The sequence below is a fragment of the Nannospalax galili genome, unplaced genomic scaffold, assembly GCF_000622305.1.
Source record: "Nannospalax galili isolate Female #2095 unplaced genomic scaffold, S.galili_v1.0 scaffold14, whole genome shotgun sequence".
In the NCBI taxonomy this organism is placed as follows: domain Eukaryota; kingdom Metazoa; phylum Chordata; class Mammalia; order Rodentia; family Spalacidae; genus Nannospalax; species Nannospalax galili.
Window position 1 is genome coordinate 1,838,488 of NW_008336953.1, and position 17,457 is coordinate 1,855,944.

At 41.2% G+C, this 17,457-nt stretch overlaps 1 protein-coding gene across 1 annotated transcript in view; it reads left to right on the plus strand.

Annotated features, from left to right (window-relative positions):
- Window positions 1-7,196: 7,196 nt before the first annotated feature.
- The window catches only part of Armc3 (armadillo repeat containing 3), a 119,955-nt gene continuing 109,694 nt past the window's right edge, over window positions 7,197-17,457 (plus strand). Inside the window, exons 1-4 of the mRNA XM_008831769.2 lie at window positions 7,197-7,213; window positions 8,010-8,110; window positions 8,444-8,723; window positions 11,140-11,188. Of these exons, the coding sequence (XP_008829991.1) occupies window positions 7,197-7,213; window positions 8,010-8,110; window positions 8,444-8,723; window positions 11,140-11,188 (447 nt within the window). The remainder of the gene's footprint in view (window positions 7,214-8,009; window positions 8,111-8,443; window positions 8,724-11,139; window positions 11,189-17,457) is intronic.

Consider the following 17,457-nt stretch of genomic DNA (forward strand, 5'->3'; position numbering starts at 1 on the left):
CACAAACATAAGGCCTGAAGTTCAGATCTCTAGCACCCAGGTAACCGTCAGGTGGGTATGGCAGCCCTCCTGTAATTCTGAAACAGGGGATCCTTGGAGCAGGCTGGCTGGCCAGTCTAACTGTAGAGGCCAATTCTGGGTTCAACTGAGAGACCCTGCCTCAACCAATAAGGTTGGGGGTAGAGCAGCAAAGAAACCCAAAAGCAACCCTGGGCCTCCACATGCACACATGTGTGCCCACACACATACATACATATATGCATGCCACACACACAGACACATGAAAAAAATAATATAGATATATCAAATATTAAGTTTAGGAAATATTTATAAATAAAATAACTTTGTATCTTAAATGAGAATGTTGAATGTCCCAGCAAAAATTTTACACACACACACACAGACCCCTACACACACACACATACACACTCCTAATTCACAGCTCAACATTTCTGCATGACAGTCTTAATCAAAACCTTTTGTATTCTTGGCAGTCACACTGGTCAGGGAGTCAGTTTGTAGATGCACAGGTAGCAACTAGAAGCCAAACAGCTGTTCTTCAGAAACTGCTTTCTTGCTTTTCAGATAATTGGATCTTTTAAATTCTGTCTTACAGGGCTGTCATTTTCTAAATAAAATCACTGTTTTCTTTGCTTTGCCTATGCAGCATTGAAATGTTTTGTGATAGCAAGATGGGTCCAGAATCCTTTAAAATGGTTTCACATTAAATATTCAAAAATCTTAACAAAGCTTTTCTTCCTACATAGTAGTTTACTGCTCTATCTACGTTTCTAATTCCTCAGAATACAAATTTTAAGCCTTCATTAACATCAATAGTGATTATTTTCTTCTAATCTTTTAATGTTTTTGTTATATTTCCTGTGGTCCTTCCAACCTTGGAAAAAAGAAAAAAAAATATATATATGGCCTTTTTGAGACAGGGTCTCCCTGTAGCCCCACCTGGCCTGAAGCTAACTATGTAGACCAGGTTGGTTTTGAACTCACAGAGATCCACCTGCCTCTGCCTCCCAAGTGCTGGGATTAAAGGCATGTGCCACCACATCTAGCCTACTTAACATTTTTAAATGGACTGTTTTAAACTCTGCAGCATAAGAATTACTTGTAAAGATATAATTTAATACCCAACTCCCAAGTATTGAAGATTGACCTTAGGCAAGCACTCGGCCAGACTTACATACACAGTCTTTGTTTTATATATTATTATTTTGAGATAGGATGTCCTTAACTTGTATAAACTGGCCTTGAACTCACTCTGTCACCCAGGCAGGACTTCAGACTTGTGAACCTTCTATCTCAGCCTCACAGGAAACTGAAATTACAGGTCTTCACCACCAGGACTGGCTTCCTTAAATCTCCTTTTAGCGCTTATTGGTACAAGCCAGCAGATAGTATTTTTCTGATCTTAATTATTTGTATAAAGCTATGAACAGGTATGTATACCACGGCTTGGAGTCACTATTTTGAGAATATTTAATGTAAAGAATGGATCCATGAACATTTTCTTATATTACCATTTTTCTATATATAAACAGTGAGAGTTTTTTGTTAGTTTTTTTGGGAGGAGGTAGAGCTGAAAGAGGTAGACTAATCTAGAAGACAGCTAAATGTGGGGCTTGGAAGTCAGCAAAGTGCTTGCCCCTCAAGCATGAAGACCCGAGTTCAGACCCCCAGCCCTCATGAAAAAGGCAGGTGTGCGGGGGTGGTTGTGTCTGTAATCTCAGTCCTGGGGAAGGGGAAACAGAAGGATCACTGGATTCACTGGCCCGCCAGCCAAACCCAGTCAGAAAGATTCAGGTCCCAGTGAGACACTGTCTAAGAAAAAGGAATGGGCACCCAAGGTTGTCCTTTGGCCCCCACACATATGCACATCACATCCCCACACATATATGTACCTGCACACACATGAACATTCACACAGAATAAACACACAAAAGGTAGTTAAAAGAAAAAGGAAATAATACTATGATATTGCTATCTATTATTAGCTGTCCTGTTTAATCTACTTAAAACTACCCAAAGAGAAGTACTTGGGGGTTGGGGGTGTGTGTGCATTTTTCAAAGAGTTACCAAACCCTGTCTTGCCTGGTTGAGTTTGAAGAGTGAGGATCTGTTTACTGTAAAAGGATAATTCTTTTCCCTCTGGTCTTAGGAAGAGAAATACCTGTTGGAGACGGTTTCAATAGACCCCCTGGCTACCAGCGGAGCACAGAATGATGAATAAAGGAGTACAAAGGACATGGGGTTGGGGCAGGCAAGCTACTTCTAATTACACTCGGTAGTTCTGAGACAAAAAGCAAACTTAGAGTTTAAGATCTCTAGTAGAAGCCAGTGGTCAGAAAACCAGAGAGCTCCTTCAACCACCACATCCACGCTGTCTAGCACTTCGGATCCACAGCTTGGATGACTGACCTTCTGGTTTCCAGTGTGGCAAGTGGTGCTTCAAAGGAGGAGGAGCAAGAGCTGGGCCGATAGCCATGAGCCACCTGTGTCCAGACTGGTTTCTCCTTGACCTCTTCCATTATAACCAGCCTGAACTCCTTGGAATACAGTTTGGGGACAGAAAATATATAGAAAGCAGGGAGACTATTAAAAAAATATGACTTTAGAGGACACTTACCTAATTTAAAGGGCTCCCATAGTCCAAATAGGACAATTTGAATATTGAAAAAGACTAGTGGCTGCAATGGATTTAGCAATATTGAAGACGTTAGGAGCTCACATTCTTATATTCACATTTTAAAAGAAAACACAACCAAAAGGCATTCATTATCTTTTGAGTTGGAATTGCATGTTACTTGAAGGATCTACATTTTGGTGCACAACAGTTGTACATGATTTCATGTATTGAAATGTAATAGTATTGAAATATAAATGTAAAGATAGTTGTGAAAATTATCTATTATATTTTCCTTGTATGTCTCATTTTTTTTTCTTTTTTTGGAGACAGGGTCTTACCATGTAGCCTGGGCTGGCTTGGCACTTACTATGTAGACCAGGCTGATCTTGAACTTATAAAGATCCTCCTGCCTCTGCCTCCTGAGTACTGAGAGATGAAAGGTACTTGCCTCCACACCCAGCTCTCACTGTCTTTGGTGGTGCAAAGGCAAAACCTTTCTTGTATGAGTTGTATTTCATAGTAACCAGATAGTTAAGAAAAAGATCTGGGAATTGCAGCTAACAAATTCAGAAGAAAAAGGAATAAACAAATGAATAAATAGATCTAGGTTGGAGCAGATGAAATAAGAATGCTTATTTGCACACAAAAACATTCTGACGAATCTACCAAAAAACTCAAAACGTTATTGGCACTAATGAGTGAATTTAACAAAATCAAGTTATGTAAGATCAACATATCTTTCTACTAGAACATTTCAGAAAGCATTCTTTATTCTAGCATTAAAACACCCACAAAATACTCAAATGTAAGCTTTGAATATGCATGTGAGACCTATACATGCAGACAAACCTTAAAGTACTCCGATGGAGAGACACTGTTTATGAATTGGAAAAGCCCATGTTATTAAGCTACCTGTTCTTTCTAAATCTGTCTATGGATTTCGTGCAATCCTAATCAATATCTCAGCAGGCTTCTTATAGGAATTGACAAGCTATTTTCAAAATGTGTAGGAAATACAAAAAGACATAGGGTGATCAAAGCCATTTGAAAAGGAGCAAGCTTACAAGACTTACTGGAAAGCTAATGAAGACACTGCAGTTATTAGTGAGTGGGTAGATATATTGATTGAAAGAACAGAATAAAGCCCAGAAACGGAGCTACTTAAAAGGATGGATTTATTTTTGAGAAAGGTGCCAAAGTCATTCAATACACAAAGCAGAAGCTTTTCTTTATGTGATTCTGAGACATTTGGACATTCTAATAATTTGTGCACATCTAATAAATGACTTGTATACAGAATATGTGAGGATTCTTACAACTCAGTAAGACAATCCACTTAAATGTAGGAAAAAATGATATGGCAACAGATACATCACTGGAGAGATACAGAAATGCACATGTACATATAGTGCTAACTGTGATGCTTAAACCCCATCACAACATCCATAAGGACCTGCCAGGTAGGACAAAAGCCAAACAAAAAGATCAACAACAAAAGTAACTTAAAATGAATAAACGAAGACTCCATCCAACTTTAAGGCTTCTGGCTTTTGAAAGATACATTTAAGAAATTAAAAAGAGATGGCTCAGCAGTTAAGAGCACTGGCTACTCTTGCAGAGGACTGGTTTCCAGAAACTACATGGTGGCCAACAACCATTCGAAATTCCAGTTCTAGGGAATCAGACAACCTCTTCTGACTTCCATGGGCATTGCATACATATCACACTTACATACACCTACAGGCAGGCAAAACACATATATATATATATAAAATAAAAATAAATAAACTTTAAGAAAGGAATGAAGAATATGAGCATACACTGGTAGGATATATTTCAAAAATACATAGCTAATAAATAACTTGCACATAAAATATATGAGGATTCCTACAACTCAGTAGGACAACCCCCTTAAAAGTAGGAAAAAATATATGGGAATAGATACATCACTAAAATGATACAGAAATGCACACACACATAGGAGATCATCATCATTCATCATGAGAGAAAAGACATTTAAAACCAGAGGGAGAGGGCCGGTGAGGTGGCTCAGCAGGTAAAGGCACTTGTTGTACAAACCTAATGATCAGAGTTCGATCCCTGGAACCCACATTGTGGAGAGAAAAGACTGACTTCAGAAAATTGTCCTTTGACCTCACATGCGCATCAAGATGGCACACATTCCCCCTCCCCACAAAATAAGTAAACTAAATGAAAAACAGAGGGAGGTACCACTTCCCACCATAGACTGACTAAGTTTTGAAGGACTGGCAAAATTAAATGCTCTAGAGCACACAACACAATGGAACCCTCACTTATTTGCAAATATGGGTAACATTTTCCATTTCTTGGGAAAACAATGTAACAAGCAAACACATCCGTGTCTTAATTCAGAAATGAAATTCCACTCCTGGGTATTTTCCCAAGGAGGAAGAAATATATATCACAAAACCCATATAGAAATGCTCAGAGAAGATGTATTTATACCAGCCCCAAGTCAGAAAGAGCCCATGTGTCTATTAACCACTGATTGGTCAACACCCATCCATGTGGTACAACAGTGTTTCTCAGCAATAGAGAGAGATAAGCTGCTCATGGGCACAGCACCAGGCACACATCTTAAAAGCACTGTGGTGCATTAAAGAGGCCAAGATACAAAAGGCGGCATTCTATATGGTTTCATTTACGGAGAAGGCAAAATTACAGGGAGAGAAAACAAGGCAGTTGCTCCCAGGGAGTAGCGTGGTGGAGAGGTTGATGTCAAAGGAGCACAAAGGACATTTGGGGAGGAAGAAATGTTTGGTTTCCATTGTGGTACTGGCTGCTCACACAACCACAAACCCTCGCCAAAGCTCACCAACTGCATATTTAAAAATAGATGTGACCCCAAATGAAAAAAAGTCATTCTTAGTCAATACCAAGTCTATGAAAGGAATCAAAACATCAGTTTAAATTATTTCATAAAAATCTTTTTATGACCTGTTATGCTGTGCTTTCAGAACATGTGGGCATGATGTATTGGCCCAGAATCTGGCCACAAAAGGTCAATCTCAATTCAAGTCCTGCCTTTGCCATTTATTAGTGACTTTATGCCAATTACTTCATTCCTACCTTATAAGGTTAGCATGAGGACCTATTTCACTTTACCCATTCCAGTAACTACCTGGCTCAAAATAAATGCTCACCAAATGTCCGTTGTTTGAAGAACATTTAGAAATGGGTTAGCTGAGAAAACACATAAATGACCTACAGTATCATAGGAAAACAATGGAATAGCAACAGTGTAAAGTGAGGCATGTTTCATGAAGTCCAGAAGAGCTAATGAAAACTTTCCAGAGGAAATCATAGTCAAGATAGACATGAAAAATGAATAGGGGGTTTGCAGGCTGATCAGGGGAGTGAGGGACATAAAAAGAAAGAGTGGAGGCAGTCAGAAAACAAAGGGCTTCGAATGGCAATTTAAGAATCTCGTTGCATCTCGTTCTGTGGTACAGCGAGTGGAAACCAGCAAAGAGAGAGGCAAATTAGACTCACGTCTTCCAAAGATGACTTTGATCATCCTGAAAACAAGCAAGTGAAGGGAGGGCGAGGCTAGAGGAGGAGATGTAGCAAGGGCTTCTAGAAGAATCCGGGGAAAGGATGGTGATGCTAGGAATGTGGGCTATAGGAGTGGAAAGGTAAATCTAAGATTAGAAGCTGAGCATAAAAGAGAATGAGGATCAAGCTTCAGGTGTGAGCACTGAGGTGGGCACGGGTGCCCCTTGACAAACAGAAAAGCATGTTAGTACTGGGAACATGATGTCTTTAAGTGGGCGCTGTTGATGTTTAAGGTGCCGATGGACATCAGGTGGAGCTACTCAGCAAGAGAAAGAATATGTGAGCCTAGAGTTCAGTATCAAAGTGGGATGGCACGCTATGTAGAGGGACGACGGCTGAAGTCATAGATGAAGTAAGATGGCCCCCAAAACGCATAGAGTGCAGGAGCAGATTACTAAAAACCACCAACATTTATGGGTACATAGAAAACACCTTACATGATGGTCATGACAACAGGAGAAAGATCAAGGGTGAGCAGTAGCACAGAAAGTAAGAAAGAAGTTTCAAGAATGAGCTGTCATCAAGAGTAGTGTATGAATGACAACCTCAGAGAAGACAGGAACTAAGAGATATCTGACAGATGTGGGCAGTTTTAGTGCTGGGACAAAATCGGAGTTGAACTGAAAGTTAACAGTGTGGAAATACCTAGTGCAGGATAGTGTTCTAGAAAGCAGTGAACAGGAATGTAAAGGTAGGAGTGGTATCCAGGAGAGACAGATTGCTGCAGTTTGGGTGAATGTTCCCCAGAGGCCCATGTGTTAAAGGTTTGGTCCCAAGATGACATGCTATTAGAAGGTCCCATGGACCTTTAAGGAGGTGGGTTCTAGTGGGAGACCTAATGTCACTGGAGGTGTGATTGTAGCCCTCTTCCTGTCTGGCTCTTTGGCTTCCTACCCTTCCTATTCTTTGCTCTTCCACATGGACCCTCTATAATGAGCTACCCTCACCAGAGTCCGGAAGAATGGAGCCTCCAGAACCGTTAGTGAAAATAAATCTATTTTCCTTCTAAGTTAGTTACTATTTAGCTGTAGTCGTGGAAAGCTGGGAAACAAGGATTGAAGAGAGTGTTTTAAAAAAATTATTATTCTGTGTGCGTGCAGGTGCACATTTGTGTATCATGCAGTCATGTGGAAGCCAGAACAACTTGGTAAAGTTGGCTCTGTTCTTCCCTGTTTATGTCAGTTCTAGGAATTGAACTCAAGTGGCCAGACTTGCACAGCAAGTGTCTTTACCTGCTGAGCCACCTCACCAGCCCCTGAAGGTTTGCTTTGTTTTCTTATGAGGCACGGAGAACAGATTATATTTATATACTCATGGGGGTGGGTAGGGGGAAGAGAAGACAAGAGGGCATTAGACCAACCAAAAGACAGAAATCGCATAAAAAGTGGATCATAAAAACTTCTATAGAAAGAGTTGTTAAATGTGTATCAGGCTGTTTGGATTGACATAGTGAGAAGAGCCGGTGGTGGTGGCACAAGTCTTTAATCCCAGCACTGGGGAGGCAGAGGCAGACGGATCTCTGTGAGTTCAAGGCCAGCCTGGTTTACATAGTGGTCACAGGACAGCTGGGATTACAGGGGGACCCTGTCTCAAGAAGACCAAAAAGCCGGGGAACTATAAGGACAGTAGGAGGCGGAGCTTGCAGGAGTGAGGGGAGGAGAGATTATATGCTAAAGGCAACCAAAGAGTATTTTCTGATGGTAGCATTTGGGCCGGGCTTAGTTAAATAGACACCAAAGAGTAATTCAAAAGTTGCATCCAATCTCGCACATAGAAGGTGGAAACGGAAACGAGGAAATAGAGGGAACAATCCAGAGAAGAAACCTACGGGGAAATTGGGAGGGAAAGTGGAGAGTGATGGGACTAGGGCTGCAGGTGAGGGGTGGGCAGCCAGCCTTGCACTCCAGGTAGTTTGTCTGGAAGCCGCTGGCATTTGAGCAGTGGAGGGGCAAGGCCAGAAGAACAATCTGTCTGTGGTGTTCAGGAAGAAGTGGGAGGAAAACGCACCAGCTGCAAGGCCACCCGTGAAGGCCAGGCTCGGGGTGACAGTAAGGACAAGAGGGAGAACAGATAGGGCCAGTTGAGGGCTCGGGGACTGGGGAGGAAGAACGCGACAGGAGCCTCTTTATTTGCGCCATTGGAACTATCGGGAGAGAAGGAAGCGAGGGAGAGGAGGAGGTTTTGAAGAACCGGGATCAATCTTTACAGCTCTTCAGGCGGCAGCGGCACTGGACAAAGGGCTCCTGCAGCCGGGAGCCAATTCGGGGGCAGAAGCGCGCAGGCGCAGCCCGGCGTCGCCTAGCAACCAGGAACAAACTGGCCCAGGTGGTGCGCTGGGGGCCAGTGCAGTTTGCACCGAGTTAGGAGCCGCTGCTCCCAGGGACCTCCGGGCAGGTAAAGGCAGGCCCGGGGCTGCACACCTGTTCCCAAGGGTTAGACGGGCCCAGGGTCAGAAGCCGGAGCGATGCACGGGGAATCTGGAGGCACCGTGCGAATGGGGGCTACCGGGACCACTAAGGGGGACCCTTGACTAGCTAGCGGTCCCTGCCAGCACCGCAGTGCTACCCGTGGCTCGGGTGGGCTTCCTGACCATCACAGCCACCTCCCATTTAACGGGAGGCAAAATGAGGCTCCAAGGAGGACGTGCAGACCTAGATTCCGTCATTTGGCTGTGAGGGACTCATGATGTGGGGCCCTTCTTGCTGTGCTCAAAAATCAGTCTCTGCCTTAAAAACATTTGAAGCTCGCAAACTGAAAATGTGTGTGGGTTTGGTGTGTGTGTGTGTGTGTGTGTGTGTGTGTGTCTGTGTGTGTGTCTGTGTGTCTGTGTGTGTGTGTGTGTATACAAATGATAAGCAAATTCATAACAGAGAGAGTGTGGCTCTACAAGATACAAAATCAAGGTAGACTCATTTTCATATTCAGTATCCTGATCTTGGTACCTATCCATCCGGTTATCTGAACAGCTGGAGATGTGTTTCAAAGAAGCAGGGATGAGAGTAAAAAATTTTATGTCCAAGGACATTCACTGCAGTCTTGTGCATAATTCCAGAAAATTTGAAATAAAAGACTAGACGAATAATGGATTTGAACACATCATTTAAATGGTGTCAATCCATTGGAGATGCATGGAGAATAAACGGAGATGGAAGTGTCTGGAATTTATCCTTTAAAAAATTCGTAGGAAAATGGTTCCAGGTAGGGAAATTGAGAGTGGGGAGCAGAATCCAGGCAAGATGGGAAAATTGGTATAGAAAGCACACAGAGAGGGAGCTTTCCTGAGATAACATGGATCTGCCTGAGTTTATTTTGGGGGGATTTTTCTTTTATTCATTGTGCTATTCCTTGTTTTCCAAATTCTCTACAATGAGATGGCTGGCCTTTATAAGAAAACAGTTAGTGTCTGCGGTTTATTGATCCCGGCCTATACCAGTGGTTTATGCTCACAGCCCCAAGAACTATTATACCCAGCATGGCAATAAAATGCAGCCGCTTCTAACCTCACAATATTGCCTAGCACCAGCTCTAGATGCGGTAGCTCTAGTCATTTTAGCCTTTGCACACTTTATTACACAATTGTTCAAAAGACCTGAGGAGGAGAAATTAGTAAGAGGGAGACTCTGGTGATTTAAAACAACTTTGTGTGGCTGTAATTTGTTTCCTGAATGTTATTCAAAAGGAATTCTTTTATTAAGCAGATGTACTATATCTTAGAATTGGTTATTAAGAATTATGAAACAATTTTCCCCAATAGAGTAAGTGTATTATAGATTCTCATGGGTCCCAATATTTCTGTGCATTTTTCTGCAGCATTCTAGGCTCAAGGTCAAGGGCCTCTCTACTTTTCAAGCATGTGTGAGTGATATTTGAAATTTAGAAAAAAAATGCTGGCTCTAATATATGGAAAGAAAACTGAAAACTAATATTAAATGTTTTTATTAATATTAAATTTCCATTGCATTTGAAAACCATTTCATCATTCTGCAAGAATTTCCAAGTATACATCCTAATTGCTGAGTCATTTCAAAAGCAAACATTTTTATGATGAAAGTTTATTTACTGGGGGAAGATGGGTTCCTTTTAGCATTTTAGTATAGAATAAAGTGTAAGGTGGTCAACTATAGGATAGCCTTCAATTCCTTGAAGGCATTACAGTTCAAAGACTTGAAGTCAGGCACCTGCACTAGCTGCCTTTCAGAGCTCTGAGTTTCTGTGAACATGTGGCTTTTTAATGCTTACAATAAATTCTGCTCAGTGCCTCTAACGCTCGCAGCTGCTTTTGACTTCTGACAAGCAATTTGAACTCATCCTGACACTGTAGGCTCTCTCCTGGGATTTTCTACATCCTAAGATTTCTCTTGAGACTTTGGTAATTTCCTCTTCTTTTTACAAAATCATTACTACCAGGAAAAATAGAGCTAATGATTTTCATAAATATTGAATGCCTACCATGTACTCAATACTTGCGGGTGCATGACATAGATGCATGGAGGAAGGTAGACATGAATCCCTGCTTTGTGGCACATCCTTAGACCTCAGGAGTGATTTTGGATTTAATCTCAAACCCAGTATAAGTGAAATGTAAATATATTACATTTTTCCTTGATGTGTAAATAGAAGTTACCCCACTAATTTCTCACCTTCTTTTTAAATTGAACAACACCAGTGCTCATCAGTCTTACCAATAAGTTCCTTTAAAATTATAGTTTGAAATAGGTATGATTGTAACAATTTGTGCACGTGCAGTAATTTCTACAGGCACTGCATTTTCTTTAAGTAGGTAAAAATGTAAAGGAAAACATGAACATCCTCAAGAACATAACTGTCAGGAAGATTTAGAATGTACAAGTTTATGATGTGCAGATGGCACTGTAATCCTTTTTGTGTATGTGTCTTTTTTCCAGGATGGGTAAAAAGATAAAGAAGGAAGTTGAATCTCCTCTTAAGGATGTGGTGAGTTTCTGATGTGAATGCGAACAGCACTTTTACCACCAGTTTTAAAAATAAATTGTTCCAACAGTTTGGCATGTACCACTATATACATGAATGCACGTGGCAGAAGTCCAAAGTCTGACTAATGATAAGACTAGTCAGAGAAATCTAACAGTATGTAAACAAACATTTACAACATTGTCATTATATAATTAGCACAATTAGACAGCAATTATTAGCGTTTCCAGTATGTGCATACCATGTTTACAATCTAGTTAATGGATAGTTACATTGTGTTCTTTCAAATACTTCATGTTAATATTTATCAGCCCCCCTTGTTAATGTAAATTATCCAATTGGCTTTTGAGAAATAATGAAAAGTTATGCTATAGCTCTTACACATGTATATATGGTGTCTGGTGATCGCCTTGGACATGAGACATCCCATATTGTTCAGTTGTACAGAAAGCTGCCTGGGATCACCAGCTCCTTCCCTTCCAAATTCTAAGTAATGCATTGCCCTTTACAGAAAGCCCCTTTCTCTTCCAAATGCATGGTTTTACTCCCCTTTTTAATCAATTACTGCAAGATGACACTAAAAGTGGAAAATGACCTTTGACAATTCTGACTTTAGAGTTTTATTTCAAAACAGATGTTTAATGTGATTGTCTTCAGACAGAATGTAAATAGAATTGAAAATCATGCACAAATTCAGGGAATTTTTGAGTTTACAGGAGCCCAAAAGTCCTGCAGAAACTTGCCCTCCAGAAGGAGCATCATGGTCCAGACCCAAAACTCTTATCTCAGCACTTTGGCCAAGTTGCCAAATGTGGTGATGCGATTTCAGTTTCCTTTATCTCTGGTGCGGGAACTGTACTCTCAAACTCATTTGGATTGTTGTATTATTAAACCCAAATAAATTACATGAAGCTGTCAGTGCTTGACACTTAGCTTACTTAGTATATAATATCTGTTATCATGAGATTCCCCAGAACTCTGACACACACACATACACACACACACACACACACACAGAGAGAGAGAGAGAGAGAGAGAGAGAGAGAGAGAGAACCACTGAGATATGATGCTTTAATAGAGTCATGCACAAAAGCTGTGGAAGTGCCTGTGCCTGGATCTAGGAGGCCTTTGCAGAGGCAGTCCTTGGGGATTCAGGCTGTGGTTTCTTCGTTTTTATTCTGGCTGCTTTCCTTTGGACACACTCCTGAAAACACTCCTGAAAATGTGGCAGACCCTTTTATTTAGTTAGTTATCAAAAACTTACGTCGCTCCACATAGAGTTTTTGGCACCTTTATATGAATTTATTAACACTGTACTCAGCAACAAACACATTATGATTAAAAATAGAATCAGAATCTAAGGAGCAATAGACATGTCTAACATGTGTCCTACAATATCACAACGTCTTGGTCCTGCTTTCTGCACTCTAGTCTCTAGGACGAGTGGAAGATTTAAGAAATGCTGTTTTGGGAGCCACATATGAAGCTCTTACTGTCTCAGTCACAACAGGCATGGGGTTAGCCAGTGACGGAGGCAACAATCACCAATGGCTGCTGCCCATTAGTTGTTTTTCTTTAGGGACTTCCATCTTTTGCCCACTCTGACTTCCTGTTAATGAGCTTCTCCATTTTAAGATATCGAATCCCTTTTCTACCTTATGAATGCTAGTATCTCACACAGCCCATTATAATCTATGCTATCCCAATGAGCTAATTTCAGGGTCTACCTCTTCAAAGTCTATAAAAAGTTTGTTCTAGGGCCAGTAAGATGGCTCAGCAGGTAAAGGTGCTTGTTATTGAGTCTGACGCCCATAAGTCAACCACTATTCAGGACCCACATGGTGGGAGGAGAGAACTGAGTCCCACAAGTTGTCTCTGAACACCACCCACCTCAACACACACCACAACATATACCCCCACACATACATCTAATAAAAAAATTTAAAGTTTGTTCTATTAATTGCAAAATAAAATGAAATTTGAAAGAGGGATATATATATATAAAATAGCTTAAGAAATTAAACTTTGGTCAATCTATCTAGCATCACTCCCTTAAAGAAAACCAACTCTCCTCTCCCAGGAGTCATCTGTTGCTACTAACTTGTTCCTCGACTAAGGTTGGGATTTCTTCCTATTTCCCCACTTCTATGCTGAGGGTCTGTCTGGTTTGAGCTTCCACAGGTCTTGTGCTTGCTGTTACCATTGCTGTGAGTTCCTATGAATAATTGACCACCTGTCTGGAAGATTCTGTTTCCTTGTGGTCATCCACCCCCTCTGGCTCTTACAATATTTCCCCCTCCTCTTTGGCAATGATCTCTGAGCCTTGGGAGGCAGAGGTTTGAAGTAGGTGTCTTATTCAGGGAGAAGCATTCTGCGGTGTCTTCTTCTAGGCTCACTGGCCAGTTGTGGGTTTCTATGTTAATCACTATCTACTGTAAAGAAACTTCTGTGTTGAAAGTTGAGAGGTTCACTCATCCTCTGTGTAGAGGTTGCCTTGAAGGTGTGTTACTTATGGCTAAGCATCTCACAGGGCAGTTGATAGATATGTAGATGGGGAGGGGATCTAAATACCATCAAACTATGTTGCATGAAAATCATAAAAATAAAATTTAAAACATTTTTTGATTTATTCATTTTTTTCATGTGTATGAGTGTTTGGCTTGTATGCAAGTGCACCACATACATGCCAGGCCAGAAGAGGGTGTTGGATCCCCTGGAACTGGAGTTATGGATGGTTGTTAGCCATTGTGTGGATGCTGGGAACCAAAGCCAGGTCGTCTTCAAGGACGGCTATTGCTCTTAATCTCTGAGCCATCTCTCCAGTCCTGAAAGATATGTTTTGTATGATCAATACAACTATGTTCTGCCTTCTCAGTTCATTTCCATGAGGCTAAAAGATTGCTTGTGGTACATTAATAGTAGGCAATCTTCCTATGGAATGATTGCATCAAAGATTTCTAACAGAAAGTACTCTATGAGGAGTTATGAAGTATAAAGTTATGAAGAATAAAGTTCGGTGACTATAAGCCATGGAGACAACACTGCCCAAATTTGAGTTCTCACTCCACTACCCACTTACTGTTAGGCAAATTTCTGGATCTCTGTGTGGCACAATACCCACTTCAGAGGAATACCCATTGAGAACCACAAAGATCAGATAGTTTCAGGCGCTTGGAATTGGGTCTAGCTCTAGATTATATTTCAAGTTTCCCAGAGCCACATGTGAGCTGAGTGCAGTGGTGTGTGCCAATGATTCCAGTCCCCAGAGGGCTGAGGAGGGAGGTTCATTAGTTCAAGACCATCCTGGACTACATAGTAAGATCCTGTCTCAAAAAGAAAGGGCATAGGAGAAATGCCTCAGCAGTTAAGAGCCTTGGCTGCTCTTGTACAGGACCTGGGCTTGGTTCACAGAACCCACATGGCAGCTAACAGCTACCCAAAACTCCAGTTCCAGGGGATCTGATGCCTTCTTTTGGCCTCTGCAGACATTGCACACACATGGTATATTTACACAATGCATACAAAACACTGATATACATTTTTTAAATCAAAGGAAGGAAGGAAGTAAGAAAAGAAAGAGAGAGAGAGAAAGAAAGAAAGAAAGAAATAAAGAAAGAAAGAAAGAAAGAAAGAGAAAGAGAAAGAAAGAGGCCTGTGAGTGCCATATTGGAACACTTGCATCTCTGAAGTAATTTTGGACAGCACAGTTCCTCACAGTCTTACTTGCTTAATAGAGACATGACCCTGTCTCTGTAAGCCTGTGGTCTCTCCAACTGACTGGACTTAAAAATCAAAGCGTAGCCAGAATGCTTCTGCTTATTTTCCTTCTTTCTTTAAATAACTTTGGTTCATCGTTTATTTTGTACAGAGCATGAAATTAGAATCTCACCACAAGCTTGCTGGTGACTGACTCCCTGACAGGGAAGCAGATGGGATATGTAATTACAGCGCAGTATTATTTATTTAGTCACAAGGCATTCTGTTATAGCCATCATTTTATTCTCAGCACCTTTTAAAATAAAAAATTACTATAATGCTGTAGGCTCTGTAGGAGAAACAAATACCATGCTAAGCATCCCCTCTGCCTGCCAAACAGTATTTCCAACACAGTACTGCTCTTCAGATTGTAACGCTCACAGTCTCCGTCTTCCCTTTACGTCTCTCATAAACTATAGTGCCTTTTTCTTAACGATGACTGGAAGGCACAGCAACAGACTGGAGTGCTTTCTAAACCCCTAGGAGAGATTAAATGGTATTTATTATCCTTTTTGCTTCAGTATATTTTTATGTACCCTACTTCTCAGAAAATTGTAGCTATCATAGCATACCCATGTACAATCATCCAACACATAGCCACATGTTTATGAAATTAACTTAAAAAATACTGAAGTATTCTTTTTGACTTGGTGCTGTGTGGTGTGACTATAGCATTAGCTACTCTGAGGGCTGAGGCAGGATTGCCTGAGTTTGGAAGTTCCTGGGCAATATAGTGAGATCTAATGTTTTAAAAAGAAGAAGAAAAGAGGGCTGGTGAGATGGCTCAGTACTCACCAGCTCTAGATGGCTAGAGCACTACTGTCTGCTTTCTCAGAGGACCCAGGTTTGGTTCCCAGCACCCACATGGCTGCTAACAACCATCTATAGTTCCAGTTCAAGGGGATATAATGCCCTCTTCTGGTATCCACGGGCATTACATGACATGGTGCACCTACATACATGCAGGAAAACACTCATACACATCAAATAAAAATAGACAGACGACAGACAGACAGATAGACAGATAGATGATAGATAGATAGAGAGAGAGATAGATAGATAGATAGATAGATAGATAGATAGGTAGATAGATGGATGATGGATGGATGGATGGATTAATGGATGGATAGATAGATAGATAGATAGATAGATAGATAGATAGATAGATAGGTAGATAGATAGATAGATAGATAGATAGATAGATGATAGATAGATGGGGTTTTGGTCTTTTTGAGACAGGGTCTCCCTGTAGCACCACCTGGCCTGGAACTATGTAGACCAGACTAGCCTCAGTCTTACAGAGATGCACCTGCCTCTGCTTCCTGAATGCTAATAAATAAATCTTCTAAAAGAGAAAAAGAGGGCTAGGGAGATGGCTTAGTTAGTAAGGTGATGAAGGCCTGAGTTCAGATCCCAGTACCTATATTAAAAAGTCAGAGGTGGTGGGTACATCTGAAACCCCAGCACTGGGGGTTGGGTGTGTACAGACAGGTAAATCATTGAAACTCTTTGGCCAGTCAGTCTAGCCAAATCAGTGAGCTTTGGGTTCAATGAGAGACCTGGTATCAAAAAAGGAAAAAGGTGGAGAACACTTGAAAAAGACAGCCAGAGTCAACCTCCACATGTACATCCACACATATGTACACACACTAACAAGTACACAACATGTTCATGTGTACACACACACATCCAAAGAAAAAAGAAGACAGAAAAGAGGGAGTATTCTACCAGAAAATGAAGTTCTGACATGAAAGGGAAGTCTTTTCTGAGTGTGGGTGGGTGAGGAGAGTAATAGGTTGGCGTGTTAGGGAAACTGTGCTGAGTGTCGGGATGACTTAGGGCTGTTGTTCTCACAGAATGATGGTCAGGGAGGGAGCCTTATGAAAATAGGCTAGAAACTATGGACCTTTAGAAAACACTCCAAGTCCTTTGCATACCATTTCAGTAGCAGAATGTACTTTTTGAAGCTAGTTGATGGCTCTATGAACCTAAGTTAGGTTTTCTGATCTCATAAGACAGTGGCAAGTCAAGTCACTTTAACTCCACACACACTAGCTAGCATGCACAAAGTCCTGGGTTTGATCCCCAGCAACACAGTCATACAAAATCTTCTTGTCTGAATATGTGTGTAAACCAAAGTCATGGTGCAATGTGTTTAAGTGGATTCTGGAGAAGTTCAGAGGAATAAAGCTGTGATAATATGAAATGAAAAAGCCCAAGGATTTTCTACCTCCAACTGTAATGAATAAAAATCAAGTCAAAACTTTATCAGGAGCTAGAAAGATGGCTCAGCAGTGAAGAGCTGAGGTGAGGACCGGCATTCGGCTCACAACACTCATGTCAGGTGGTTCACAACTGCCTGAAACTCCAGTTCCAGGGGATCTGATGCCCTGTTCTGACCTCTATGGGCATCGCACTGATGCACAGTCAAACACACACACACACACACACACACACACACACACACACACACACTATACACACAGAAACAGATACAATTAAAATGTAATCAAGAA